Source organism: Gopherus evgoodei, chromosome 3, assembly GCF_007399415.2.
Source record: "Gopherus evgoodei ecotype Sinaloan lineage chromosome 3, rGopEvg1_v1.p, whole genome shotgun sequence".
NCBI lineage: Eukaryota > Metazoa > Chordata > Testudines > Testudinidae > Gopherus > Gopherus evgoodei.
Genome location: NC_044324.1, coordinates 7,090,122 through 7,114,778, shown reverse-complemented (window position 1 = coordinate 7,114,778; position 24,657 = coordinate 7,090,122). Strand labels below are relative to the sequence as shown.

Here is a 24,657-nt window from a genome sequence, read left to right as displayed (position 1 = left end):
GCTCTGTGGGAGCTGGTTCTGGTCCAACAGACATGATGCGCCTGGACCTGTCCCAGCGTTCCCTGTGCTCACCCCCAGCCCTGGCACGAGCCAGTGGACTCCCTCGCCGGGGCTGGGGAGTGTCTGGCTTGGGCAGACAGGCTCCGTTTTTACTCCTGTTCTTCACTTCTGCCTCTGGTCGCCCCCCAGCCCCCTCCCTTCCCACCAATGTAACTTACTTAACCCACTGGGCTCCACAGCGCCCTCCTCCGCCTCCATCCCCTGTAACCACCCCCCATCGAGTGCTTTTCACTCGGGACCTCGGAGCCCTTTGCACAGGAAGAAGTAGAATTCTGCCTATTTTAGAGGGGGGAAACTGAGGCACAGAGTGGGGCAGTGACCTATCCCTAACCATTACCCAGACCCTACCCTAGCGAGTCAATGGCAGACACAGCAACGGACACAGGTCCCCTGGCTCCCAGCCCTGCGCTCTACCCACTGCGCCAGGCTGCCACTAGTCCTGCATGTCTCCTTCAGCCAATGAGACAGCAAATGGTCGCCCTCCCTCTGAGGGAAATGGACAGCACCAGCCCTCAGCACGAGGGGAAACACTTATTGATTTGCTGAGTGGTTTGCCACAGAGCTGCGTAGCGGCAGGAAGCAGTGGGTGCCAAGGACTGGGGTCTCGAGCCAGGCCTTGTCTACATGAGACGCAAGTCCTGCAGATACCCCCTGAGTTGGGAGCAACACTCGAGCTTCCAAGCACAGATGGCAGCAGCTGGTCGCTACAGACAAGAAGTCTCACCACAGACGGGGCTTGGGCCCAATCAGGCCCACCTGGGGGAGACAGAAGGGGCAGTTGGCCCCAGGCCCCCGATTTGAGAGGGCCCCCAAACTGAGTGGCGCAGCAGCCTGGCATGTCCCTCACAATGGAGGGGCGGGTGGGCCAAACCTGAGCGGTGCTGCCATCCCACACGCCAGGGATCTCATCTCACCCAGCAGAGCGAGAATTCCCCAGCAGGCAGCCTGGGGCACCCTGGCGCAAAGGACCGTGGCGAAAAGGGTCTCGGCTGCTATGGAACGATGCCTGAGCTGTAGCAAGGGGGCAGCCGGCCATGCAGAGCCTGAATCCGGAGCACGTGGGCCTCGGAAGGGGCACTGAGCAGAGACGAGCCCATCGCTCTGCTGGCTCCAGACCGAGCCTGCTCGCCGCGATAGTGGCACCTACCCGATGTGGTTGGTCCTCAGGGAGATCTCCAGCTCCCGCAGCACTTTGGTCGATTCCTGCACCCTCCGTCTGAACTTCTGCAACAGAATCCCCCTGTTAGGAACAGCAACCAGCTCTGGGACCCAAGCCCAGCCCCCTCCACCCCTGGCAGAAACCACCTCCCCACCAGACCAGACCCATGAGCAACAGAGCCAGCACCGTGCGCTCTCTGGGGCTGGGACCCTCTGTTCTGCATTTGCAGGGCCAGGTTCTGGGCCAGGTTTGCAGGGATTTACCACCCAAAGATGGGGTCGGATCCCCACGCCACCCAGCAGGCCCCGCTGCAGCACTGATGGAGGGGATGGGATGATGGGGCTGCGTACAACGGCACATAGCCGATCTGCGACTGCGAGCAGCAAATATCTCCAACAGCCGGAGACAGGACACTAGATGGGGCAGGCTCGGAGTTCTACCGAGAATTCTTTCCCAGGGGTCTGGCTGGTTGGGTCTTACCCACATGCTCAGGGTCTAACTGGTCAACATATTTGGGGTCAGGTGGGAATTTTCCCCTGGCTCAGATTGGCAGAGACCTTGGGGGGGGTTTCACCTTCCTCTGCAGCACGGGGCACTTGCAGGTTTAGACTAGTGTAAATGGTGGATTCCAGCTTCTTGGAAATTCTGGTTCAGGCCACCCTGTGTCCCAAGATCTAATTCAGGACCCCTGGAGCATGGCAGCTCTCCATGGAGTCGCAAGGTTTGGGTGGGTTATTTCTGTAACCACAGACGGTTTGTTCTGGAGGAGGCACTGCCCAGGGAGGGGGTCGCTCCGCGCTCACCAGGCGCCCAGAATGAGTCCAACGAGCCCAGCTGCGGTCACAGCTCAGCGTCGGTGCGATGTGCCCGTGATGCCACGACAAACTTGCTCTCAGCCTGCGCGGCCGGGAAACCCTCGCGCTCTGAGAAACGCCTCACATGGCTGCTCAACCAAAGCTGGGAGCCAGGACCCCAGCACAGGAGTCTCTGGCACAAATGCTTCATCAACCTCCAAGCCCCCTTGGGTCTGGATTTGTAAGAGGAGGGTCTCCATGGCCCCAGCTCACGGCCGCCATGCGAGCCCCTTACCTTGCGAGTCACGCCGGGGTCCAGGAAGGTCTGCAGTTTCTGGATATAGGTATGGGGGGGGTTCTTCACCTGGAACCTCTCCTGGAGGGGAGGAAAGGGCATGACTGCGAGTGTTGGAAGGAGGAGCAGCCGCGGCCTGGAGGGGAAGGCGTGGGCATCAGCGGCTGGGATGGAGCAAAAGCTGCAAGGGGCACGCGCGGCTCTGACTCGCTGCTCCCATTAGCCGCAAGCCTGGATCACCCTGACGGCTCCTGTGGCCAGCCCTGAGCACAGAGCGACTCCTGTGTCTGCGCCGACCCAGCTTTCCCCTGCCCCGGCCAGGGAGCCCCAGCGCCCCCCTGCTGCTGTCCCAGGTAAGTCCCCTACCCCCAGTCTTCTGCCCACGGGGCCCCCAAGCCACGGCTGGGCTTACGGCCCCAGTCCCATCCCGCGCCCCAGTACCTGGTCGCAGATCAGGTCCCATTTTTTCTCGTTGTCGTACTGGCGCAGGAGTCGGGCTTTGTCAGGAGGGAGATTCATGGAGCTCTGCAGAGAGGTGAGATGACAGGTGACATGAGGGAGGGCTGCAGGCAGCAGGACCCCTCCCCGTCGGTGTGACACGCCTTGGCCCTGGCGCTGCTGGCTAGGGCTGGCCTGTTCACTCCTGCAGCCCCGAGGCAGCCAGGGCTGCCCCAGACACACGGCCGACTGGGAGTGGTGCCAATGCCCCCCCAAGTCCCCGGCCCAGCTCCAGCCCCTGCCCACCCTGACAAAGCACTTCTGGAAGGCACGGAAATGAAGCAGGGCTGGTGGTGCACATGGGGGTTCTCACCCCGGGGTTCACCTGGAGATGGGGGTTGCTGTGCCACTGCTGATCCACAAGGCTGGGGGTCTTGATCACCTGGGGTCACTGAAGGTCCCATGTTGCTAATTTGTGCTGCCAGCACAGGCATCCAGGTCCTGCTCTGGCTACCCTGGTACCCTCAAGCGGGGCCACACCCTCAGCTGGTGCAAATCAGCTCCATACCCTTGAGACGTCCACGGAGCTACACCCATTTCCTCCAGCTGAGGATCTGGCCCAGCACCCTTCTCCTCCTGTCATGCACCCCACACCTCCAGGGCAGAGCTGGGGTGAGAGCCCTGCCCCCTAGCGTGGCCTGCTCTCTCCGGATCCTGGGGGGTGATGTAGGTTCCCTTAACCCCCCTGCCCCTGCGAGCAGCCGGGTCTCATCAGTTGGGGTCAGGGAGCAGAGGGGAAGCGGGTCAGGGCCTGTGAGGGTTTTAAGCTAGTTACCACCGAGGGGGAGGGGGAGACGGAGCTCGGATTGCACCGCAGAACTAAGACATGACTTCATCCCCTAATGGCTTTAGCACACACAGCGTCTCAGCACAGGCGAGACGGGAGAATGAGCCCACCAGGACCCCCACGCTGCCCCGTGTCAGCCCCGCCTGCTGCAGTGGTTCGGAGACGGGGCAGCGTCCTGCCCCCCCTGCACACCATTGGCTGCACCATTGGCGAACAGAGGGCAGACGGCCTGCCAGACCCCGCGGCCCAGAGCCTCTGGCTGCATCCTGGCCTCCTTGGAAACTGAAGGCGGCTGCAGCCGCACAATGGTCCTTTTGTTCTGGGGCGAGGAGCTCTGGGCTCGGTGTCTCCCAGCCACAGTGCTGGCGAGGCCACGAGGCCCACGGCATTCCTGGGCCAGGCCCGACCGCCCTCCGATGGCTGCACCCTCAGAGGAGCCTGGCCTCCTGGGCACCAGACAGGCTTACTCCTGCCTGGGACCTCGGGCCTCTCCCATCCCGCGTCAGCCTGGCCTGCTTAGATTGTAGGCAGCCTGGGGCAGAGACCAGCTCTCATGCTGCCCCTGGGCAAGGCCTGGCTCCAGGCCCTGATCTCAGCTGGGCATCCCAGCAGTGCTGGAACTGCTCGTTTCAATATGAGCGACGCCCCCCTCCCCTCTCTCCAGCCCCTGCATTATGCCCCAGAGGTGGGGCTGGCACCAGGGCTGGGCATCAGCAGGAATCAAGGTACATCGACACCTGAATCTTCAGTCGTGTCTTCACGAGTTGCTCACTGACACGACTGCGAGCACTCGTGCAAGCAGGGCAACTGCATTTGCTGCCAGGGGTGTTTACACGCAAACACTCCTGCCCACGTGTGATCAGCCCCCCAGACGCTCCCCCTTTCGCTGGGCACAGGCCTGGTGCTGGAGCAGCTTTTGCTCCATGCTCACCGCACAGCACAGCTTGTTGGGCCTCCTTCCTGTGACTGCCGTCACATGAAAATCTCGCCGTATCACAGACCCATCGCTTCCAGTCTACACCAGCTTCCTCTGTGCTAACCACAGCCTGGCTCCCGCCGGAACGCCGCTCTCAGCCACTTCCTGCGATGATCTGTGCTGGGCGGGCTGAAAGCGATGAGCCCAGCGGTGCGGGCACAGGAGGGGAGCCAGGGCCTGCCACCACTTCTGTCAGCCGGCAGCACGGGACTGCTCCATGCCCGCTCGCTCGTTTGCCCAGCAGAGCACACTGGGACATTTCATCCCTTGAACTAGGCCCAGCGCCCTGGGAGGGCAAAGGCCCCAGGACCCAACAGTGGCCCCACTGGCGTCTGCCCTGGCCAAGTGCTCAGCAACCTGAGTTGTGCTCAGCCTGCCACCTGTCCATGGACTCTGGGCCCTGGCTGGGAGCGCTCAGACAGTCATTCCACAGCATCTCCGGGACACGGCTCCTTGCCTGCGGGCTCCCTCCGTGTTCTGTTCGTTCGAGGCAGGAGACCCAGCGACCCAGGCCCATGCAGACAGGAGGGCGTGACACCAGGCAGTGCCATGGGCGACGCGTGTCAGCATCTAACCGAGGTCCTGGAGATGCCCTCTGTGGGGGGCCGGGGGGAGACCTGAAGGTCTCTTACCTTCTAAATCCCCTTTACCTGGGCACCCGTTTCTTCCGATGCGCCACGCCCTGCCCAACCAGTGGTGATGGACCAATGCCTCAGGGCCTGGCACCCGCAGGACAGGGGCAGGGGGCAGCAGCTGTGTCCTGGAAGCAGTGGGGTCAATGCTGGCTGTAGGGCCAAGCAGCTCTGTGGGTTTCCTATGGAGGGTCCCGGTTTGCCCCCCATTGATCCAAGCCTGCAGGAAACGCCACCACAAGGCACTGGGATACAGAGCATCATCGCGAGGCCTTTGGGGCCACATCCTCCCCCAGGCAGAGGGCCAGCCCTAGTCCCTGGTGCCCCTCGTTCAAGGCTGCCCTGGCCCAACGCCACATACTGTGCACAGGGGAGAGGGCGCTAAGCTGGGGAAAGAGAATTCTGCCTCCCCCCTGCTTCATCCTCCCTCCGCTCCCTGGAGCGCAGAGCTCTTTGCTGTGCCCCTAGAGACCATGCAAGGGGCCCAGGACCGGATTCTCTCTCCCTTCCTCCGCCAGACACCTAGGAACCGGCAGAGGGGAACTGGGCACTGAACAGCCATGGCACGACGTAAACCCCATCAGCCACCTCCCCAGCTGGTGCAAGTCACTGCTGGGTCAGTTCAGGCCACTGAGGAGCTGGTGCAGGGTTCAGATCAGGCCCTCTTCCCAGGCATGCTCAGGGATGCCCACGACCTAGATACCACAGTGATGGGCAGGGGGGCGAGAACCAGAACAGAACAGCACAGACCAGAACGTCATGCCCCATCTTGGCCGCAAAGCCCATCTGTGACAGTCCCTGAGACTGTGTCTGGATCCCTCCTCTGAGCGACAGGCATGACTTGATTTCCCCCTGCTAACTGCGTCAGTTTCTCTCACTCTGGAGGTTTGACGGCAATTGTTTATCAGGCAGCCCCCACCTCTGCCAGAAAAGCTGTGTGGGACAGCCTCACGCCGTTCCCGCCAGGGCTCCCTCCTCCACTGCGAGCGCTGGCGTCCCGAGCGGCTCCATGCTGGCGCTCCGCGCCGTACCTAGGCCAGGGCTGAGCCAGAGACTGCAGCCCCACAAGGTAGGATCAAAAAAGGCAAAGAGCGATGAACCCTCCTGCTTCCCAGCGCGAGTCACCCAGGCTGGAAAGAGCTGCTGCTCGTGCCGTCTGGGGTTCCTGCACTGCCGCTGAGGTGGCTGCTGCTGGCGACCGTCCCAGCCAGGAACCTGGACCAGGCCAGACCCAGACCTAGCCTGTTCCAGCCGTGACCAGCACAGAGGGACAGGACCAAGATCACAATAGAGAGTCTGGCAGACCCAGGCCTCCCAACTCCCAATCCACCGTTTTAACCACTGGGCCACCTCCCCTCCCACCCTGTCCGGACAGCCGGGGCCGCGGGGCTTGGACCCAGGCCAGGGGAGATTTGCCACTGATTTCAACAGCAGCAAGATGACACTCCAAGCGCCCCCCTGAGAGAAACATGAAAGGGAGAAGAAGAGTGAGGCAAGCTCCTTCCTCCGGCCCCCTCCAGAGCTTCTGTCCTTTTTAATGTCAGATAGCGACTGCACTGGGGTATTTTCCACACCGCCCCCCTGCATCGCCTCGTCACAGAACCAAGAGGCGGCCTGGGGCAGAGGGAAAGCAAAAACCAAACCAAAAAATAATAGAGCTCATCTTGGCCTGTGTTCAGCTGCACAGAGACAGAAACCACATTGTGCAAAACTGGGCTGCCTGAGAGGTGAAAAGGAAACTTTAAAACCATCAGCTGACTTTCCCAGGCCTGGATCGGGGTGGGGGCTGCCTTTATTTCTAGCCCAGAGAACGAAAGGTGGAAAGGTGGTTTTCCCAACCCCACAGCTCACTGACTCGTGGGTCGTCCCCGTAACACAAAGGCCCGTTTCCCCCCTCCTCGCTCCCCCAATCCGTGTCCCTGCTCACAGCCTTGCTCAGCACAGAGGAGGGGCCGGGAGAGGCTGGACATAGGGCCGGATGAAACGGGATATTCTTCTGGCTCAAACAGCTCCCCCCAGCTCCCTCACGAAGCAGCCAGAACTGACTGTTTTCAGGGGGTCCCAGGAGAGAGGCCCTCCCCACCCCGTCTCTGGGCCTGATCCTGGCCAGCCCCAAACCTTGCCCCATGAGACGCTGAGCGACATTTAGGGTCACAGCCCAAGCGACAGGAGCTGATGATTGGGAGCAGGGAGGTGGGGGCAGCATGACCCCGCTAAGCCCAGTCCCCCACCCCCCAGATTCTCACTAGGGCACTGGTCAGAGCATGTGGCAGACCAGCGGAGGGGGGCAAAGCTCAGCTGGACACGTGCCCGATGAGACCTGACTCTCACAATGGCTCCACAACTCCTGGGCTGCGTGGGGTGTTCCTGAAAGCCCCAGCTCCAGGAGTCAGGTGATGGAGTCAGGAGTCAGCCCCCACTGAACCCATGCTGTGAATTTAAACCGCTGGCTTGGCTCTGATATTGCTTTGAGAGGCTGCTCTCTGCTGCTCCCCAAGCGTTTAGAAACCAGCTGCAGTTAAATCGGTGTCACTTCCCTGGGCAGCCAGACCTGGTCCCTCCTGGGTGCAGAGAACAGCCGGCAGCTGAGGCCCCTAATAGCCCCACCCAACTGCACGTTCGCTGGCAGCTTTTCAAGCCCAACTGGTGATTTCCCAGCTCAAGGCTGGTGAAGACCTGGCCCTCCTGAGCCCGCCCAGGTGGCCCACTGCTAGGCTCAGTGTGTCCCGTATCACCCCTGCCGCTGGGCCCCGGTGCCAGAGCTCCACTCCACCACCCCAGCCTGGCAGCAGCTCCCAGGCCATTCCTAGTCCGAGCCCATGGCAGGATGCTGCTGGCCAGCACTTAGCCCAGGGTGGCTCCTCTGCTGGGCCCAGCCTGTCCCGGCTGCTGCCAGCCCAAGTCCAGCCCTGGCTTGTTTCCCCTCCACCTCCACCAGTTCCAGCTCAATCCAAGGTCAGGAGCTAAAACGATCCCCAGGCAGAGTTTAGGGGACCCCTTTGGCCAATCCAGGCTTCCAGCGCCCCCCCCCCCCCACGGGGAAATGGCTGCAGGAAGGAGAAAGCATCCTATCTCACTGCCCAGACCCTCCTGCCGGGGCAGTGACGCTCAGCCACCATTTCCAGGCTCCTCGGGGCCTCCCCGCCCCTCAGGCTTGGGCCTGGCAGCCGGAGCAGAGCTGCCTGGGATGGAGGCGTGGTGGCTCGTGTTCCTAGGAACGCGGCTTTGCCCTGGGCCTGGAGAGGAAACCACAGGGAGGTCGGATCAAACACGGGTCTCGCTGCCCCAGGCCCCCACCTCCGGGGGCTGGGAGAGGACCTGGTCTGGCCAGCCCAGCCCAGCCTTCCATCTTCAGCAGTGTCCAGTGCAAGAAACACCGCAGGAGGCAGCTGGGGGTGGATGGCCCCAGGAATGCCCCTGCTGCCACCCGCAGCTCGAGCCTGGCTTACATGCTGAAGCACGACAGTTCTCATCCCTTCCAAAACTCTTGCTGATTTTTAATCACCCTGGCTAGTCTCATTAGCCAGAGAATCGTCTAATCCCTTTGTATAAACCCTGCTAAGATCTTGGCCTCCAACCGCGTCTTGTGGAGCTGAGTTCCACAGGCTAAGTGCACGCAGTGTTGGAGGAGAGCCACAGCAGAAGGATCTCACTAGTTTCCAGGCACAGCCAGTGCCAGGAAGATACTCGAGGGCTGGAAGGAGCACAAAGACTAGCAAAAACAACGATGAGTTGTAAGTGCAGGACAAGAGAGCTAAATATGTCCTGGTGATGGCTGCATGATCCGGGGGCTGGGGTTTGCCATGACAGTAACTCTCTGCAAACATTAGACAAGCAAGCACACCTAGGACAGAGGGGGGTTACTTAGCGTGGACTGATGGGGTATGGACTGGGAGACACAGGGGGACCAGTAGGAGTCCAGCCACACTAGCAGCTGAGTTCAGACACTAAGGAGCTGAGGGCCTTGTCCGAGGATCCCAAATGACCTGCGGTTCCTTATACGAAATCAGAACCTTGAGCACATGGCCTGGGAGATGCTTTCAGGGCCACTGCCCAGCCGTGCCGCAGACAGAGCCACCATCCAGCAACGCCACCAAAAGGCAGCAAATTCAGGACTGAGGAAACATCTTCCCACAGCACAGAGCTAGACTGAGGAACTCCCTGACACAGGGTGTCACCGAGGCTGAGAGTTCAAGAAGGACTGGACGGACGCCTTGATAAGAACACCACTCGGAGTTCTGGCAGTTAGCGTGAAGGCGGGGTATCCTTCAGCAGAGAGTTCCACAGGTTAGTTACCCTTCTGCCCTGTATGCATGTGCCGCCGTCCAGTGACATTAGCTGGGATGGGGTAAATAGGACCGACAGGAGCAGCCTGTAGTGTTTTATGGGCCTCTCTCACGTTGGCTCCAGATTCATATTGAGAGTCTGCTGCAGAGCTCGGGACGGAACCCAGGCGTCCTGGTTCACTTTTCTGCCCTAGTCACGGCTTTGTTTGCACGCCACACTAGTGCAAACCCCCACAGCACAGGCAAGGGTCGAAGTCCTTCCTCGGGTCTGGACAATCCTGGAAACACTTTGTCACCAGCCCACGCCCTCCTGTTGGACCTCACCAGCCCACACCCAAGGAGCTGCTGGCCCAAGAGCACACGTTCAAGCCACAGCACTGCACGAAACCGTGCAAAGAACCAGCCTGGCTAGGCCTGGCTTGGGCGCTCGGCTCCCGCCCTCCCTAGTCCCAGGTCAACTCTTATTTTTATAACAAGCCTGACCGCAAATTACAGCATCCGCGTTCTGCAAACCTACAACTAAGGAGGCAGGAGAGTGTTTTCCACCCGCCAACCAGCCCTGCTCTGTCCCCTGGGCTCGGCTGACGCCAGGAGCTGGGCTTAGCTGGCTGTCAGGACCAGGAGTTAAATCCATCCCCCAGCCCCTTTGCTCATCTTCTCTAAGACACCAAGAAGCCAAACCCGCCTGCGTCCTGCTGGGGGGCTGTTTACTTCTCAGGGGAGCACAGGAACCAGCCAGCAGACTTCCTCGCAGCAGGCTTCAAAGCCCCGGAGCAGACAGAGGCGCCTCGCTATTCTTTCCCCTTTGGCAATGGCCACAGCCCGGTGGATTCACCCTAACACCAGCCAGGCTGGTGGCTCTGGCCTGCAGAGGCCAGGCACCAGGGCCAGCCCCATCCTCTCTCTCATTCCTGACAGCCGGGGCTGAGGCCCGAGTGGGGAATCGATCAGGGAAGCAGGGGCCCAGCAGTTTGCTCCCAGCTGGGACCGATCCCGGGGCTCTCCAGTCTGAGGTGCTTACAGTGTAAAAGGCAGCTGACAAGCTGGCAAAGGGAGACGAGCAGACGACAAGCACCCCGTGAGAGCAGGGATCCCCACCCCTCACCGCCCGTCCCGAGAGCCGGGCTAGGCACCTGGGTGATTTTCAGGGGACTCCTGGGCAGAGAAACCACTGGACTTGCCGTGGGTCTGATGCCTTCTCTTAGGGCCGCTTTAGGGCCCTAAATACTTGTAACAACCCGGCCACTAGCACGTGTGAAAATCCCAGCCCCAAGCCAGTAGTACCAGCTATTTATCACTAGTATCACAGGAGCTGCAGGGGCACCAGGCCTTGGTTTAGGCACCGAAGCAGAGCCCAGCGTCTGGAAAGCGCCAGCCCTAGCCCCAGCGGTGCTGCATCAAGGGGGGAGGCGCTTGGAGAGGCAGAGGAGCTCGGGGTCTGAGGAAGAAAGGCCCAATACTCAAATGCTGAGCGCTGTGAAACTTGGGATCTCCTGCCCTTGTGCTCCCACGGGGCACTGTGCAGTTTCTTTACGGTCTCCCCTGCCGCTGAAAAAAACCACCATCAAAAAGCAGTTGGATTCGGTTTTCCCCATGCGAGGAAGACACGCTCAGGAAGCGCAGCCAGACACAGGGTCGAATTCTGCCCCCGGTCTAGTGCCCTGAGCTCCTTGGAGTAACCCAGCATCCGCAAGAGCAGAATCAGCCCCGGGGCCAACGCTGCCGGCAGTGAAGTTGCAGGAGGCTTTTGGCCCAGGCGAGAAGCTAGCCAGGTGGTTCTGTACCAAGCTCTCCTGCCACGGTTCCGGGTTATTTTGGATCAGAGCCTCTAAACTCCTAGTTCCTTTCTCAAAGCTCCGTTCTCCAAGGTTTTGCTTTTTAAACCTCCAGTCAGGGGGCACGAGCGTCCCCCGCACCCACCCTTGTCCAGCCCAGAGCGACCCAGGGTTAATGCAATGAGTCCGAGGCTCCAGCGGCCGGCCCCTTGTGGGTGAGAACACCAGCGTTCTCAGGAAGAGCCAGGCTGCATCGGGGACTGGGGCAGCGACGCAGCCAGTGCAGATGCTGCGTGTTGTTCCGAGCAAGGCCACCTCTGGTGACCGCAGTAACGCAGGCGCGTTGCAATGTTTTGCTGCTGCAGCTTTTTGGGTGCTGCTGCCAGGGTGCATGTGTCCCTAACGCAGACAGGCCCCAGCAGCACTGTATACCCACTTTGCAGAGGTGTGCACATGCTGCGCGTTCACTGTCTCTCTCTCTGATTTGCACAGAGACAGGGAGGTGGACCCAGTCTAGGGCTCACTTGTGCACTGAGGCTCTCCTACGCCTAGAGCCAGGAGGGACGGGGCAGCGTCCATGGGCCTCAAAATAGGAGCTTAATTTTATGCCAGGTACAAACAAAGCCCGTCTCTTTCGTGCCAGCTTTGTTCCCCACCAGGCCGAGCTGCAAACAGGAAAGCGTTTGAGGATCAAAGTTAACCAGGCAGCCTGGGACTAAACTCACCAGTATCAGAGCCAAGCGAAGCCAACTCCAAGTCTGCAGCCTCCTGGAACGGCTTCCCACTGATCTATAATTACTCCGCAGCAGCTCCTCAATTGCGACATTCCCTGGCTAATTACACACATTCATTCCCCCACAAGCTCAGGGAAGTGGGTGGCAGATCCAGGACATTAATGACAGGACGCCTGGTGGTTTATATGTCAGAGTGGGGGGGGGGGGGGCTGGGAGGCCAGCAGGCGGCCTGCAGCACATGATGAGATCCTGCCAAGCTCCAGCTAAGCCGGAGCAGAGCAGACAAAGGACTTGGATAGGAGTCTGAAAGTGGCACTTAGACGCTGTCCGTCCCTAACCAGTGGTGCAGCATTGCTGTGTGCTGTGAAACATGTCCAGAGGTGGCTGCATTTCAGGGCTGGGTAAAACCAAGCACTTCGCCCCTTGCAGGGCTGAGGAGTTTACCACGAAGTAACTCAGATATTTCAGCTACTGCTCACAAAGCCTGCTGGCTCTGGCGCGCAGGGGCTAAGGTGATGATCTAGACAGCTGCTTGCAGAAGCTAAGAACCCGAGTTTTAGCACATTTCAGAGGGAAGTTTTGCCATTGGTAACATGGATTAGATCAGTAACAATTCTGCTCTTAGGTTGCCCTTTCCTTTACAGCAGATGAACTCAAAGTGCTTTACAAAGGTGTAAAAGCAGCAAAGAATCCTGTGGCACCTTATAGACTAACAGATGTTTTGGAGCATGAGCTTTCGTGGGTGAATACCCACTTCCTCAGATGCATGCTCATGCTCCAAAACGTCTGTTAGTCTATAAGGTGCCACAGGATTCTTTGCTGCTTTTACAGATCCAGACTAACACGGCTACCCTCTGATACTTTACAAAGGTGAATACCATTATTCCACATTACAAAGCTGGGGAAACTGAGGCATAGGGAAGGAAAAGGACTCACCCAAGGTCACACATTAAGGTTCAGAACTCCGCAATCCTGACTCCCAGTCCTGCGTTCTAACCATCAGTCCAGTGGCAGTTTCAGTGCAAAGTGATTTACAGGACGGTTTATGGCAGGTGAAGGACTGTATATGTGAATGATAACTGAGAACTGTTTAAGAACATTTCACTAGACGCCCAGAAAACCACAAAGCAAGAGAAAGGCTATGTTACAAAATCAGCCTGGCCTAGAGGGGAAGTGAAAGAAGCTATAAACAAAATAGACACAATAGGTAACACATGGAAAGAGGAGCTGATAGTAATGAATATAAATTAGAAGCTAGGAATTATAGAAAATTGATAAGGGAAACAAAAGGACACATGGAGAACTCTGTGGACAGCAGAGTTAAGGAGATAAGGATATATCAGGAACAAAAGAAATCCCAACAATGGTACTGGTTCATGACTGGATGGCAGTGGTAGAATGGCCACTCATAATGCAGAAAAGGCAGCCAAATTCTCCAAAGCTCTCTCTTCTCTGTTTGGGGAAAAAGTCAGATGATGTCATCATATCCGATGATGATGCTGACAACGACGACACTCTTTCCATTCCCACACTAACTCAGGATTATATTAAACGGCAGCTACTAAAGCTAAACATTTTCAAATCAGTAGAGCCAAAAAAAACTTGCATCCAAGAACTTTCAAAGAGCTGGCCAAAAGCTCTCTGGCTCATTAAGGTTCATTTTCACTAATTCCTGGGACACTGGGGATGTCCCAGAAAACTGGAAGAAAGCTAAAGCTTTATCTTAACAGGGCAAATAGGATGACTTGGGTAAGGATAAGCCTGTCTGCCTGACATCAATGCCAGGCAAAAGAATGGAGCGGCTTGTACTCGACTCAGTTAATACACAATTAAAGGACGGTCATGTCATTAATGCCAGTCAACATGGGTTTGTGGGAAACAGACCTGAGTTTTAAATGAGGCAACACGTTTGGCTGATGAATGCAACAGTGCTGCTTTACTAGACTTTGGTTTCTGGAAGACGTTAGACTTGGTATCACATCATGTTTTTATTAGAAAGCTAGAACAGAACAAACCCAACCTGGCACACATTACATGGGTTAAAAGCTGGCTAAGTGAGCTATCTCAAACCATCCCCAAGGGGGCAAGTCTCTAGAGGGTCCTGCAGGGATCGGCTTTTGGACCTCTGCTAGTTAACATTTTTATCAATGAGCTTGAAGAAACCATAAAATCCTCACTGATCAGATCTGTGGATGGCACACAGATGGGACGGGTGGTGAATAATGAAGAGGACAGGTCACCGAGACAGAGCCGTCTGGTTTGCTTGGTAAACTGGGCACAAGCAAACAGCGTATATTCCAATATGGCCAAACGTCAAGTCATCCCCCCGGGAACACAGAACACCGGCGAAGGTACGGGATGGGGGACTCTATCCTGGCAAGCAGTGACTCTGAACATGTCTAGGAAGTCGGGGGGGGGGGGGGGGATAATCAGTGGAACATGAGGGGCTGATCCTGCTTTGAGCAGGGGGTTGGACTCAATGACCTCTCGAGGCCTCTTCCAACCTGAATTTTCTCTGGATTCTGTGAGCTCCTCATGCAACGCTGAGGCCAAAAGCGCCAATGTGATCCTGGGACGTATCAACAGGGGAATCTAGAGCAGGTGGGGCCAGGCAGGTTCTATTGCCTCTGTCCTGGGCCCTGGGGCAACCCCTCGCAGAGCGTGGGGCCCACAATTTACGGAGGTTGATAAACCGGAGCCAGAGAAGAGCCATGAGGAGGAGGAAAGAGTTAGAAAACACGCTGAGAAACGCAAGGAGCTCAGTCTGTCCCTCAGATCCCAGAGAAGGCTGCAGCGTGACTGGGGCGCAGGCTGTGAGAAGCGAGGAAGGGAAGAGAAATGCGACAGCGAAGGGCTGGTCAGTCCAGCAGACAAAGGGACAAGATCCTGGGGCCGGACGTTGAAGCTGGACAACAATAAGGTGCTAATTGTGAACAGGGAGGATAATTAACCACTGGAACAATTTACCAAGGGTGGAGGTGGATTCTCCATCTCTGGCAACTTTTAAATCCAGCCTGGCTGCTTCTCTAGATGATCTTCCCTAGGAATTATTCCAGGGCCGTGCTCTGGCCCATCCGCACAGGCACCCAGGCTAGACAATCACAGCGCTCCCTTCTGGCCTAATGGGGTATAATCGTTGGGAGGCTCCAAGAATCTGCTAACCCCGCAGGCGGTGCCCGTCAGAGCTTGACCTGGTGTGACGGAGGATTGCTAGAGTGGGGCAAACTGCAGGTGGTGCTGATGCACAGGGGTTAGTGCTCCCTATGCCAAAGTCTGGCTTCCGCGTACACCACTGTAAACCCGGAACACCTCCACTGGAGCGAACAGAGTCACACTGGATTTACATCAGTCACCCTGAGATCAGAAACTGGCCCCCACTCCACTGAAGTCGGGGATCCCCTCTGGATTTACCTCCTGAGCTGGGAGTGCGCCGTCCAGTCTCCTCTCCGCGCAAAGAGTCCAGCCAGGAAGAGAAGATGGACCAGGTAATAGCCTGCTGCTGCAGCTGATCCGAGCAGCGAGGCTGCTTTGCTGGTGCACACGGTGAGCTCTGGGGTCCACTCTCAACCCAGTCCATGGCATTTCCAGCAGCAAGCTTTGGGCTCCAGTGGATGGCCATGCACGTCTACGACCCCGCATCACCCCTCGTGCACTGCAGGATCTGCAGCTGTGGGACAGACTGTCACCTGTGCGGGGAATTTACCCTTCAGGACACACAACTGATGTGTTTTCCCTCTTCAGAGCAGCCCTAACTTAGTGATACTTTGCCCTCTCTGTCATAGGCGGGGCTGGCCCTTTTAGGGGAGCTGGGCTCAGCCCCCCCCATGACTAATCAGCAGCCTCCCAGCTGGTGACGTCAAAGGAGCTCCTGGAGGGGGAAAGACCTGGTCAGGGCTACCTGCTGTGCTGGTGGCAAGTGGCCTGGAGAGGCCAGGCGGCAGGGCCTGTTTTACCTGTCTTGGTCAACAATGAACTATGTTGGAAGAACTAATGAACCCCTGGGGGAAGGGATGGACACCTGGTGGGAGTGGCACGGTTGCCCTGGCTGGGGAGCTGGCTTGCCGGCTTGCATCACTAGGGAAACTGAGGCAGAGTCTGATACTGGGTTTGAAGGAGATCATCCAACACCCTGCTAGCACCTTCCCTTAGGTCTCCCTTTGGCACCCCCAGCCCTGCTGTGCTGTAGGGACCGTCCTCATGGGGAAATAGAGGCACAAACTCAACAAGCAGCCCTTGATTCTGCTCCCTTCCTGGGTTCTCCTCTCGCCTCCTGGCTAGGGGAACGCATCTAACCGAGCGGTGTCTCACTGCTTCCTCATGCTCCCCTGTCCATCGTCCATCTGGAGCCACCTGCTGTCTCTTGCCTCATTCTCAGATTTCAGCTCTTGGGCGCAGGGGGTGGGGGGATCCTGTTCTGAGTCTCTCCAGCACCTGGCACAAAGGGACAGCCTGGGCCTGGCTGCTACCGTAATACACCTAACAAACAATGGATAGTGCCCAGCACAATGGGAACCCCTGGGGGCTACTGTAATTGCCTAATAGTACTGACATGCTTTTGCAGGTCCTAGGCTGGGGCACCCAAGAGCTGGATTATCAGGGTTGAGCCTGCGCTGGCAAGAGCCAGAAGCCCGTTCCCATTTCTCCCTCCGTGTGAGCAGGGGGTGAGTCAATCTCCAGCCAGGAGGATGTTTAACTTCCTCTCCCTCAACACCTGCCCTGGTAACCCTGGGCGCTAAGCAGCGCCATGCCGCATTGAACTCAGCAACTGGCCACTCGGACGCAACGTATCGTATCACCCAGAGGTCTCAACATTCATGTCCATTTTCATCCTTCTCATAGCACTGGTAGGGAAACTGAGGCAGAGAGCGTGAGAGAGACAGGGACTTGCCCAAAGTCACAGCTAATCTGTGGCAGAGCTCAGAGTGGAACTCAGGAGTCTGGGCTCTCAGCCCCCTCTACTCCAACCACTAGACCCCACTCCTGTCCCAGAGCTGGGAACAGGCCTGACTACCAGTCCCCTCCCGCTCTAACTGCTTGGCACGCAGACGGGGTGTGTCTGTGTCAAGGCCAGGAATAGGACCAGGAGTCCTACCTCCCATTTTCCCACTCTAGTCCCAGTCCCCTTAAGGACCCAGAAGTCCGGGAACCAAGCCCCTTTCTCCCATCGCAAGCATTGGGATGAGAAATGTGCAAAAAGAGTCTCTCCCCTCCACAGCCCGGACCCACCGAGATCCCCTGGGTTCTGTGTTTCCCAAAGTATTTTCCCTGGACGAGGCTTCTCTGTAACTAGACACTGATGCAACGATCCTGAAACACCAGCCCGTTGGAGCCCACAGGGGTGACACCATTCGTCTCCATCCGTGGAAACCTGCCATTCCCAGCGGGGGACAGGGGGGCAGCAGAACTCCCCGCCTCTCCCTGCTGCTCCTGGCTTTACCGGGAGTCTTGGGCGGGCATTTCCTCTCGACATCAGCTTCCGGTTCAGAGAGATGGGAAGAATTAAAGTCTCACTGCCAAAATAAAGTTTCTCCTAGACAGGGCCCTTTCCAACCGCTGATCTTCACAAAGACCTCTTCCACCTGGCAAGCACAGGGCAGACCCAGCCACTGTGGGGAGACACGTTCCCTTTTCCTGCCCTATGTACGGTGTGCAGCCTGCCCCATGTAGGGTGTGCAGCCTGCCCCAAGGATTGGGGGCAGACAGGCTGCGACGTCATCTTGGAGCGATTGTGTCTCTGCTGCGTGGGAAACACGCCCGTCTGCCAAAGGCCAGGCCGGGGAAAGCTGGAATCTCCAGCCGGACGTCCTGGCTGCTCCAAGCCCCAATTCTAAAACAAGAGATGGGGCAGGAGCTGGACCCAGTGGATCAGATTTGCTTTCAAAGCGAGAGGCAGGAATGTCAGCGAGTCTGGGCCCAAACCGCAGGATTTATTGAAGGAACCGTGTCCTCTCATTAACAGACGCCGTCTTGGGGTATTTGGGGTTAACTCACAGACTCTAGGACTGGAAGGGACCTCGAGAGGTCATCGAGTCCAGTCCCCTGCCTTCGTGGCAGGACCAAATACTGTCTAGACCATCCCTAATAGACATTTATCTACCCTACTCTTAAATATCTCCAGAGATGGAGATTCCACAACCTCCCTAGGCAATTTATTCCAGTGTTTAACTACCCTGACAGTTAGGAACTTTTTCCTAATGTCCAACCTAAATCTCCCTTGCTGCAGTTTAAGTCCATTGCTTCTTGTTCTACCATTGGAGGCCAAGGTGAACAAGTTTTCTCCCTCCTCCTGATGACACCCTTTTAGATACCTGAAAACTGCTATCATGTCCCCTCTCAGTCTTCTCTTTTCCAAACTAAACAAACCCAATTCCTTCAGCCTTCCTTCATAGGTCATGTTCTCAAGACCTTTAATCATTCTTGTTGCTCTTCTCTGGACCCTCTCCAATTTCTCCACATCTTTCTTGAAATGCGGTGCCCAGAACTGGACACAATACTCCAGCTGAGGCCTGACCAGCGCAGAGTAAAGCGGAAGAATGACTTCTCGTGTCTTGTTTACAACACACCTGTTAATGCATCCTAGAATCATGTTTGCTTTTTTTGCAACAGTATCACACTGTTCACTCATATTAAGCTTGTGGTCCACTATGACCCCTAGATCTCTTTCTGCCATACTCCTTCCTAGACAGTCTCTTCCCATTCTGTATGTGTGAAACTGATTGTTCCTTCCTAAGTGGAGCACTTTGCATTTATCTTTATTGAACTTCATCCTGTTTACCTCAGACCATTTCTCCAATTTGTCCAGATCATTTTGAATTTTGACCCTGTCCTCCAGAGCAGTTGCAATCCCTCCCAGTTTGGTATCGTCCGCAAACTTAATAAGCATACTTTCTATGCCAACATCTAAATCGTTGATGAAGATATTGAACAGAACCGGTCCCAAAACAGACCCCTGCGGAACCCCACTTGTTATACCTTTCCAGCAGGATTGGGAGCCATTAACAACTACTCTCTGAGTACGGTTATCCAGCCAGTTATGCACCCACCTTATAGTAGCCCCATCTAAGTTGTACTTTCCTAGTTTATCTATAAGAATATCATGCGAAACTGTATCAAATGTATTAATTGCAATAATGTGTCAATTGGCACCACTCCTGAATTTGCAACACATGGGAGTCTGGCCCTTGGCTTAGAACAAAACATGTCAGCAGCCCCCCCCTTGGCCTTTGCACCCCAAACTCTGCCACAGTTCCCTCGCTCACATCATGTCTGACCAGCTCGCAGCTTGTAACGGGGTTCACCCCATTTTACAGATGAGGAGCTGAAGTGAAAGAGTCTGGGTCTGAGTGGGGAATTGCACTCTGAGCCCCCGTGCAGTGCCCCTCCGCCCCACGCTACCGGTCGTGTTCATGCCTGAGACGAAGAGAGCGCGAATGAACGTGACACGGATGGGAACCGACGCAGGGATCTAGTCGCACCAGCGGAGCGGAGTTAAAAGTAAAAAAGTTTAAAACACAAAAAAAAGTGACCCAAATCAATGAGATTTCTGTTCTCTGAGTTGTAATGATTAACGCCCCAGGGGAAGGGGGTTGTTTGTAAAACAGGCGTTTTACCAGCACCCACCTTAAATTCAAAAATTCCTCTGTTTCCAGTGACGACTGGCAGATCCATCAGCCGCTGCAGTTTGTCACCCCGCTTTCTTCCCGGTCCACTGACAGCTACAGACTGGCTCCCACCAACACCCGTGGGGTTTGGGGCAGCTGCGGAGGGCACAGCCTGGCCCAGGAACTGCACAACCAGCCCCAGGCGCACAAAACAGCCCCCAGCTCAGCTCTGCACACGACGATGACTGGAACCCCCCAGCACAGAGGCAGTGAAGAGACGGGAAGGGGAAGGAGCTATCCTGGTTTATGGCACTTTACAGCAGGGATTGCACCAGGGGCCTAGTTCAGCATAGCTAGGCCAGGTCAGGGTCACTGCTGAGTGGGCCACAGGCTCTGGCAGCCTGAAGACAGGGGTCGGGTGACTGAACCCAGCCCCCCAGGGGCTCCGCCCCCCAGGACGCAGAGCGCCAGGCAGAGCCCCGAAGTGCATGAGCAGCACCCCAGCGGTTCCCTGCCCGGATACCCACATCCAGGGCTGAGGACCAAACCCAAAGCCCCACGCAAGGTGTGACATTTGCTGCCTCATCTCAGTTCATAGGCAGCCTCCCAGGAGGTGGCAGGGGAGGGCTGGGATCTGAGCGGTGACTCAGAGGCGCGTGACAAGCCCAGCCCCTCCAGGCCGGCCATCTCCCCATTAGGGGCACGCTGCTGGCACATGGAGGCGCTGCGACCTCGAGCGCAAAGAGCAGGAGGGGACGTCTGTAGGGAACAAGGAACAGCAGCTTCCCCAGTCCCCCAGCCTGTGCCCCACATCCAGGAAGCCCCAGGATGCGACCCCTCGGGGAGGCTTCCCAAGCTTTGAGATCCACATGCCTGCCCACTATGGGCGCGCTGAGAACAATGGAGAACCTCCCCCACCTGCCCCCCCTTCACACTGCAAACAACAGGAACCTCTCGCCCCCTGGAAACCAGGTCGGGGTTAAACCCTGCAAAGAGAGGAGGAGGCGTGAGCCTGGAACTCTGCAGAGCCAGTCCAACTCCCTCCTCTGCCACTGGCTCTCCAGGTGACCTTGGGTCCATCACTTCACCTCTCCTGGCCTCAGCCTCCCCACTACAAACAAAAACAGCAGCCCCCCTGCCCTGTCTCCAGGGGCTGGGAGGAGATGCCCATCAAGGGCTGTAAGGTGCTCAGATATTGCAGCCACGAGGGCAGGAAAGGGCCCCAGACAGACTGAAGTCACTGGACAACCAGAGTTTCCACCCGCAGAGCACCTGGCCCCAAAGGCCATTACACCCTGATGGCAGGGAACAGACCCTGTACGCCAGGAGACAGACATGGCGTCACTTCCCCACAATGGGGCTGGCCCTGTCCAGGGAGCGGGCAGCCCTGTGCCAAGGCAGCTAGACCCCCAGGAGATGCACTCAGGGGGGACAGGACACCTGCCCAAGCTGAACCCAGCTCGTGGCTTGCCATAGACAGATCGGAAAGCCAAGGCCTGTCCAAGCCATTCCCAACTACAGCCCTCTCCGTATCTTTGTTACTCGCCCAGCCAATTGGGACCGGTCTCGGGGCACTGCCCTGTCTCGACAGCACTGTGCTATGAGCAGGCGGTTCCCACCCAACACTGCCCAGCAAACCATGCGGCTTGCCTGGGAACTGCCAGCTGCCCACAGCCAGGTGGGCACCAGGGGCGTCCAAAGAGCCAGTCCAACAGGCTCTGGGCACCCAAGTCCCCTGGGAGGCCCCCGGGACCAAGGGGGAGCTGACCCCAGGCGCTATCCAGGGCCCCAGGGGCAGCACTGCCTTCCCGCAGGGAACTGTTACACACAGCCACTGTCCCAGCTTCCTGTGGCTCACAGTGGGCGCCCAGCCAGCAGAGTTTTTGACACGGGAGTTCCCCTGGCTGAAAAACCCCAGCCCCAAACTCCGTGCAGCAAACTGGAAACTGGGGGCAGGAGTCAGTGTGCAGGGAACTCCTCCAGCGCCGAGCTCTGCCCCAGGAGCGTGCAGACTGCGAGGGGATGGGAGAGGGGTTCTCCCAGTGGGAAAGCCCCTGGCTACCCAGAACAGAAACCAGAAATGCAAACAGCAGCTCCAGCTCCCACCCCAGCAAGGCCCTAGCTTGTGAGGTGGGGTGACTCTGCACTTATGCCAGCGTTACTGAGCAGGACCTGGCCCTTCATCCCAAGGGAGCAGACGGACTCACAGGGGCACAGGGCCAGATGCCCAGGGCCTGCACCGCACACCCAGACAGTGAGACACACCTTGCACTGGATTTCTCACGCTCCGGGCAGAGCCCAGCGCCCAGGGGTTCGAAGAGAGGAGTTTCCTCCTGGCCATCAGCCTGTGACAGCCACTGTCCACTTCTGCACTCCCATGGGCGTCAACCACTGCCTGCACCCACCTTCCGGGCCCCTGGCAGATGGCAAAGCACCCAGAAGAGAGCCAGGGGCCCCATTCTCCCCCAGAAGCCACAGGCCTGGGCCAAGGTATTCGGAACAGAGAAGCACCCCTTCTTCTGCACACCCCACACCCTGCAGACAAAGCCACGCCCCCCGGGGGCCACTGGAGCCAGAGAAGGTGCCCTGGGAAGGCCAACCCCATGGGGTGCTTGCATGAACTCCCCTGAGGCTATCCCAAGGGCAGGGACCCAGCACCAGGAGAACGGGCCCAGTACACTTCACACCCCAGGGCCCCATCCTGGGAGGGGCTGATGGCACCAAGCGCAGCTCAGGAGCAGACCCCAAATATCTCCTCCAGCACATTTAAAAGACAAGCCAGGAAAGTAACGTGGGGGCACCAACATTCAGGTGGGGGGGATCCTGGATACCCCTCCCCTACCAATGCATTGAGCCCCCCCACCGCAGGACCCTGCCCTCCAACACACTGAGCCCCCCCCCACCGCAGGACCCTGCCCCCAATACCACAACTGAAACCCCCACCACAGGACCCTACCCCTCAACAACACTCTGAGCCCCCCCACCGCAGGGCCCGTCCCCAATGCCCCACCCCATGCTGTTTTCCCACCTCACGAATTGTAAACTCTGCTCAGCCTTGGACTGCTGCCCCCAGCGCCCCCACCCCCAGGCCAGAAGAGCCCCCGCCTGCCCCAAGGAGCAGAGGGATGCCCCCCCTGAACTGCAAAGCTGACATCCGTTTCCCCAAATGCTCCCCACACATCCCACAAATAACCAGGGGGAGTTTCTGCGACCTCCCCAGTCTAAAGGGTGGGGGGAAGAGAAGAGCTTCCCTCTCCCCCTGCGCAGCCAGTCTGGGGGCTCCCCCCCCTTCCTGCCTCTCCCACAAAACCGCTGCGAACAAAACCCAGGCAGAGGCGCAATCCCTGAGCGGAGGGTCCCGGGACACGTGGGGAGGGGAACCCGGCGGGGTGCAGGAGAAATGAGGGACAGGGGGTGGCTCTGTCCGGGGCGGGGGGTCTGGGGAGGATTGCAAAGGCTCGAGCGAGAGGGAGACAGAGACACGGGAGGGGGTGTCTAGATCGGGACACAGGGACCGGAAGGGGGGAATGGGGCTGTCCGGGGGGGTGGGAGCTAGAGACGTGGGGGAGGGGGGGCCCGGTGGGGCAGGACGCTGTGATCTAGCTGGGGGGGGAGAAGGGAGGGAAGAGTTAGGGCGATTTGGGAGAAGAACGGGGGGCAGGATCGAGGGAGGGGCTTGGGGGCAGTAGGTCTGGGGGGAGGGGGTTGGGGGCTCCGGGGACAGGAATAGGAGTCGGGGGGGCGGGGGCAGGGACGGGGAGAAGGGTCCAGGATCGGGGGAGGGGCTTGGGGGCAGTAGGTCTGGGGGAGGGGATCTGGGGTAGTTTGGGGGCTCCGGGGACAGGAATAGGAGTCGGAGGGGCCGGGGGGCAGGGACGGGGAGGAGGGTCCAGGAGCCCGCTCTTACCAGCACTAGGGCGAACCTCTCCTCCAGCTCACAGGGCTCCGGCATCGGCATCTTCCCCGGGGGCAGAAGCCCGGACCCCCCCAGGGGGGCTCCGCCCGGGCTCCGGGGCAGCGGCTCCCCGTCCGCGCTCTCCACGTTCCCCATCCCCGGCCCAGGCACCGGGGGGGCGGCGGGGGAGCCTCAGCCCTTCGCGTCCGGCTGCCGCCGCTGCCTCCCCGGCACCGCCCCCCAGCACCGCCCAGCGCCCCCGCAGCCACTCAGCGCCCGGCACCGCCCCGGGCAGATGTGCCCCGCATCGCCCAGATGTGCCATCCGCTATTGCTCCACCTCCTCCCAGCTCGCCCCCCAGCACCCAGATGTGCCGCTAGAGAGCCCCCTACTGCCCAGATGTGCTGCCCCCATAACCCGCAACACAAACGTCTCCACCGCTCAGCCCTGCCCCCCCCCGCGCCCCTTCCCAGATGCGTCGCCTCCTATAACCAGACGTGCTGCCCCCACCGCCCCCCGGCCCCTCGCTGTGCTGGCCCCATGGCCCCTTAACCTCACTCTGTGCCCAGATGGGGCTACCCCCTTCTCCGTTAGGCCAGGGATCTCAAAGCGCTCAACATGCGAACATCAGCCTGGGACCCTCAGGCCAAGGGAGAGGAAACGTGGCTTGCCCCAAGGCACACAGCACCCCCAGGGGAGAGCCAGGCATAGAACCCAGGAGTCCTGACTCCCGGTCTGCCCCCCTCCCCAACTACTGCTAGACCGCACGCCCCCCCGGGCTGGGGCGTGAACCCAGGCGTCCAGCCCCCTTCTCCCACCCGGGAGGTCCCCTGCGCTCCGCGGTGCCTGCTAGGAAGGGAGAGGCCGCCCCCTGCTGGAGCATGCGGGGACAGACACTCCCAACCGGGCACAGAGCAGGAGCCAGGCGGCCCCCAGATCCGGGGGGGGGCTGCAGAACCCCGCGGGGAGGGGTTGAGTAAAGCACTGGGGGCCGGAGTAACCTTTTGTGGGCCCCAAAGGACAGGGCCGCCCAGAGGATTCAGGGGGCCCAGGGCAAAGCGGGGGAGCTGCGGTGCTTGTACTCACCCAGCGGCGGTTCGGGTCCTCAGCGGCATTGCGGCGGCGGCGGGGGGCTTCAGTCGCTCCCCCTCTTCGGCAGCACTGA

At 58.7% G+C, this 24,657-nt stretch overlaps 1 protein-coding gene and 1 long non-coding RNA gene across 6 annotated transcripts in view; one reads left to right on the top strand and one right to left on the bottom strand.

Annotated features, from left to right (window-relative positions):
- FMNL3 (formin like 3) overlaps positions 1–23,699 on the bottom strand; it is a 57,274-nt gene extending 33,575 nt beyond the window's left edge. For 2 of the 5 annotated variants that reach the window (XM_030554868.1, XM_030554869.1), the window contains exons 1-4: positions 23,505–23,698; positions 2,750–2,833; positions 2,309–2,389; positions 1,208–1,284 (exon numbers count right to left, since the gene is read on the bottom strand). In XM_030554868.1, the coding sequence (XP_030410728.1) occupies positions 1,208–1,284; positions 2,309–2,389; positions 2,750–2,833; positions 23,505–23,648 (386 nt within the window). In that variant the 5' untranslated portion in view covers positions 23,649–23,698. Of the gene's footprint in view, positions 1–1,207; positions 1,285–2,308; positions 2,390–2,749; positions 2,834–19,616; positions 20,021–23,504 lie in introns of those variants that run through there. The other 3 variants (XM_030554871.1, XM_030554872.1, XM_030554870.1) reach the window with 3 other exon arrangements.
- LOC115647932 lies at positions 3,061–13,075 on the top strand. The gene is made up of 2 exons (XR_003999413.1): positions 3,061–12,667; positions 12,867–13,075. It is a non-coding gene; the product is annotated as an uncharacterized LOC115647932 (long non-coding RNA).
- Positions 23,700–24,657: the final 958 nt, after the last annotated feature.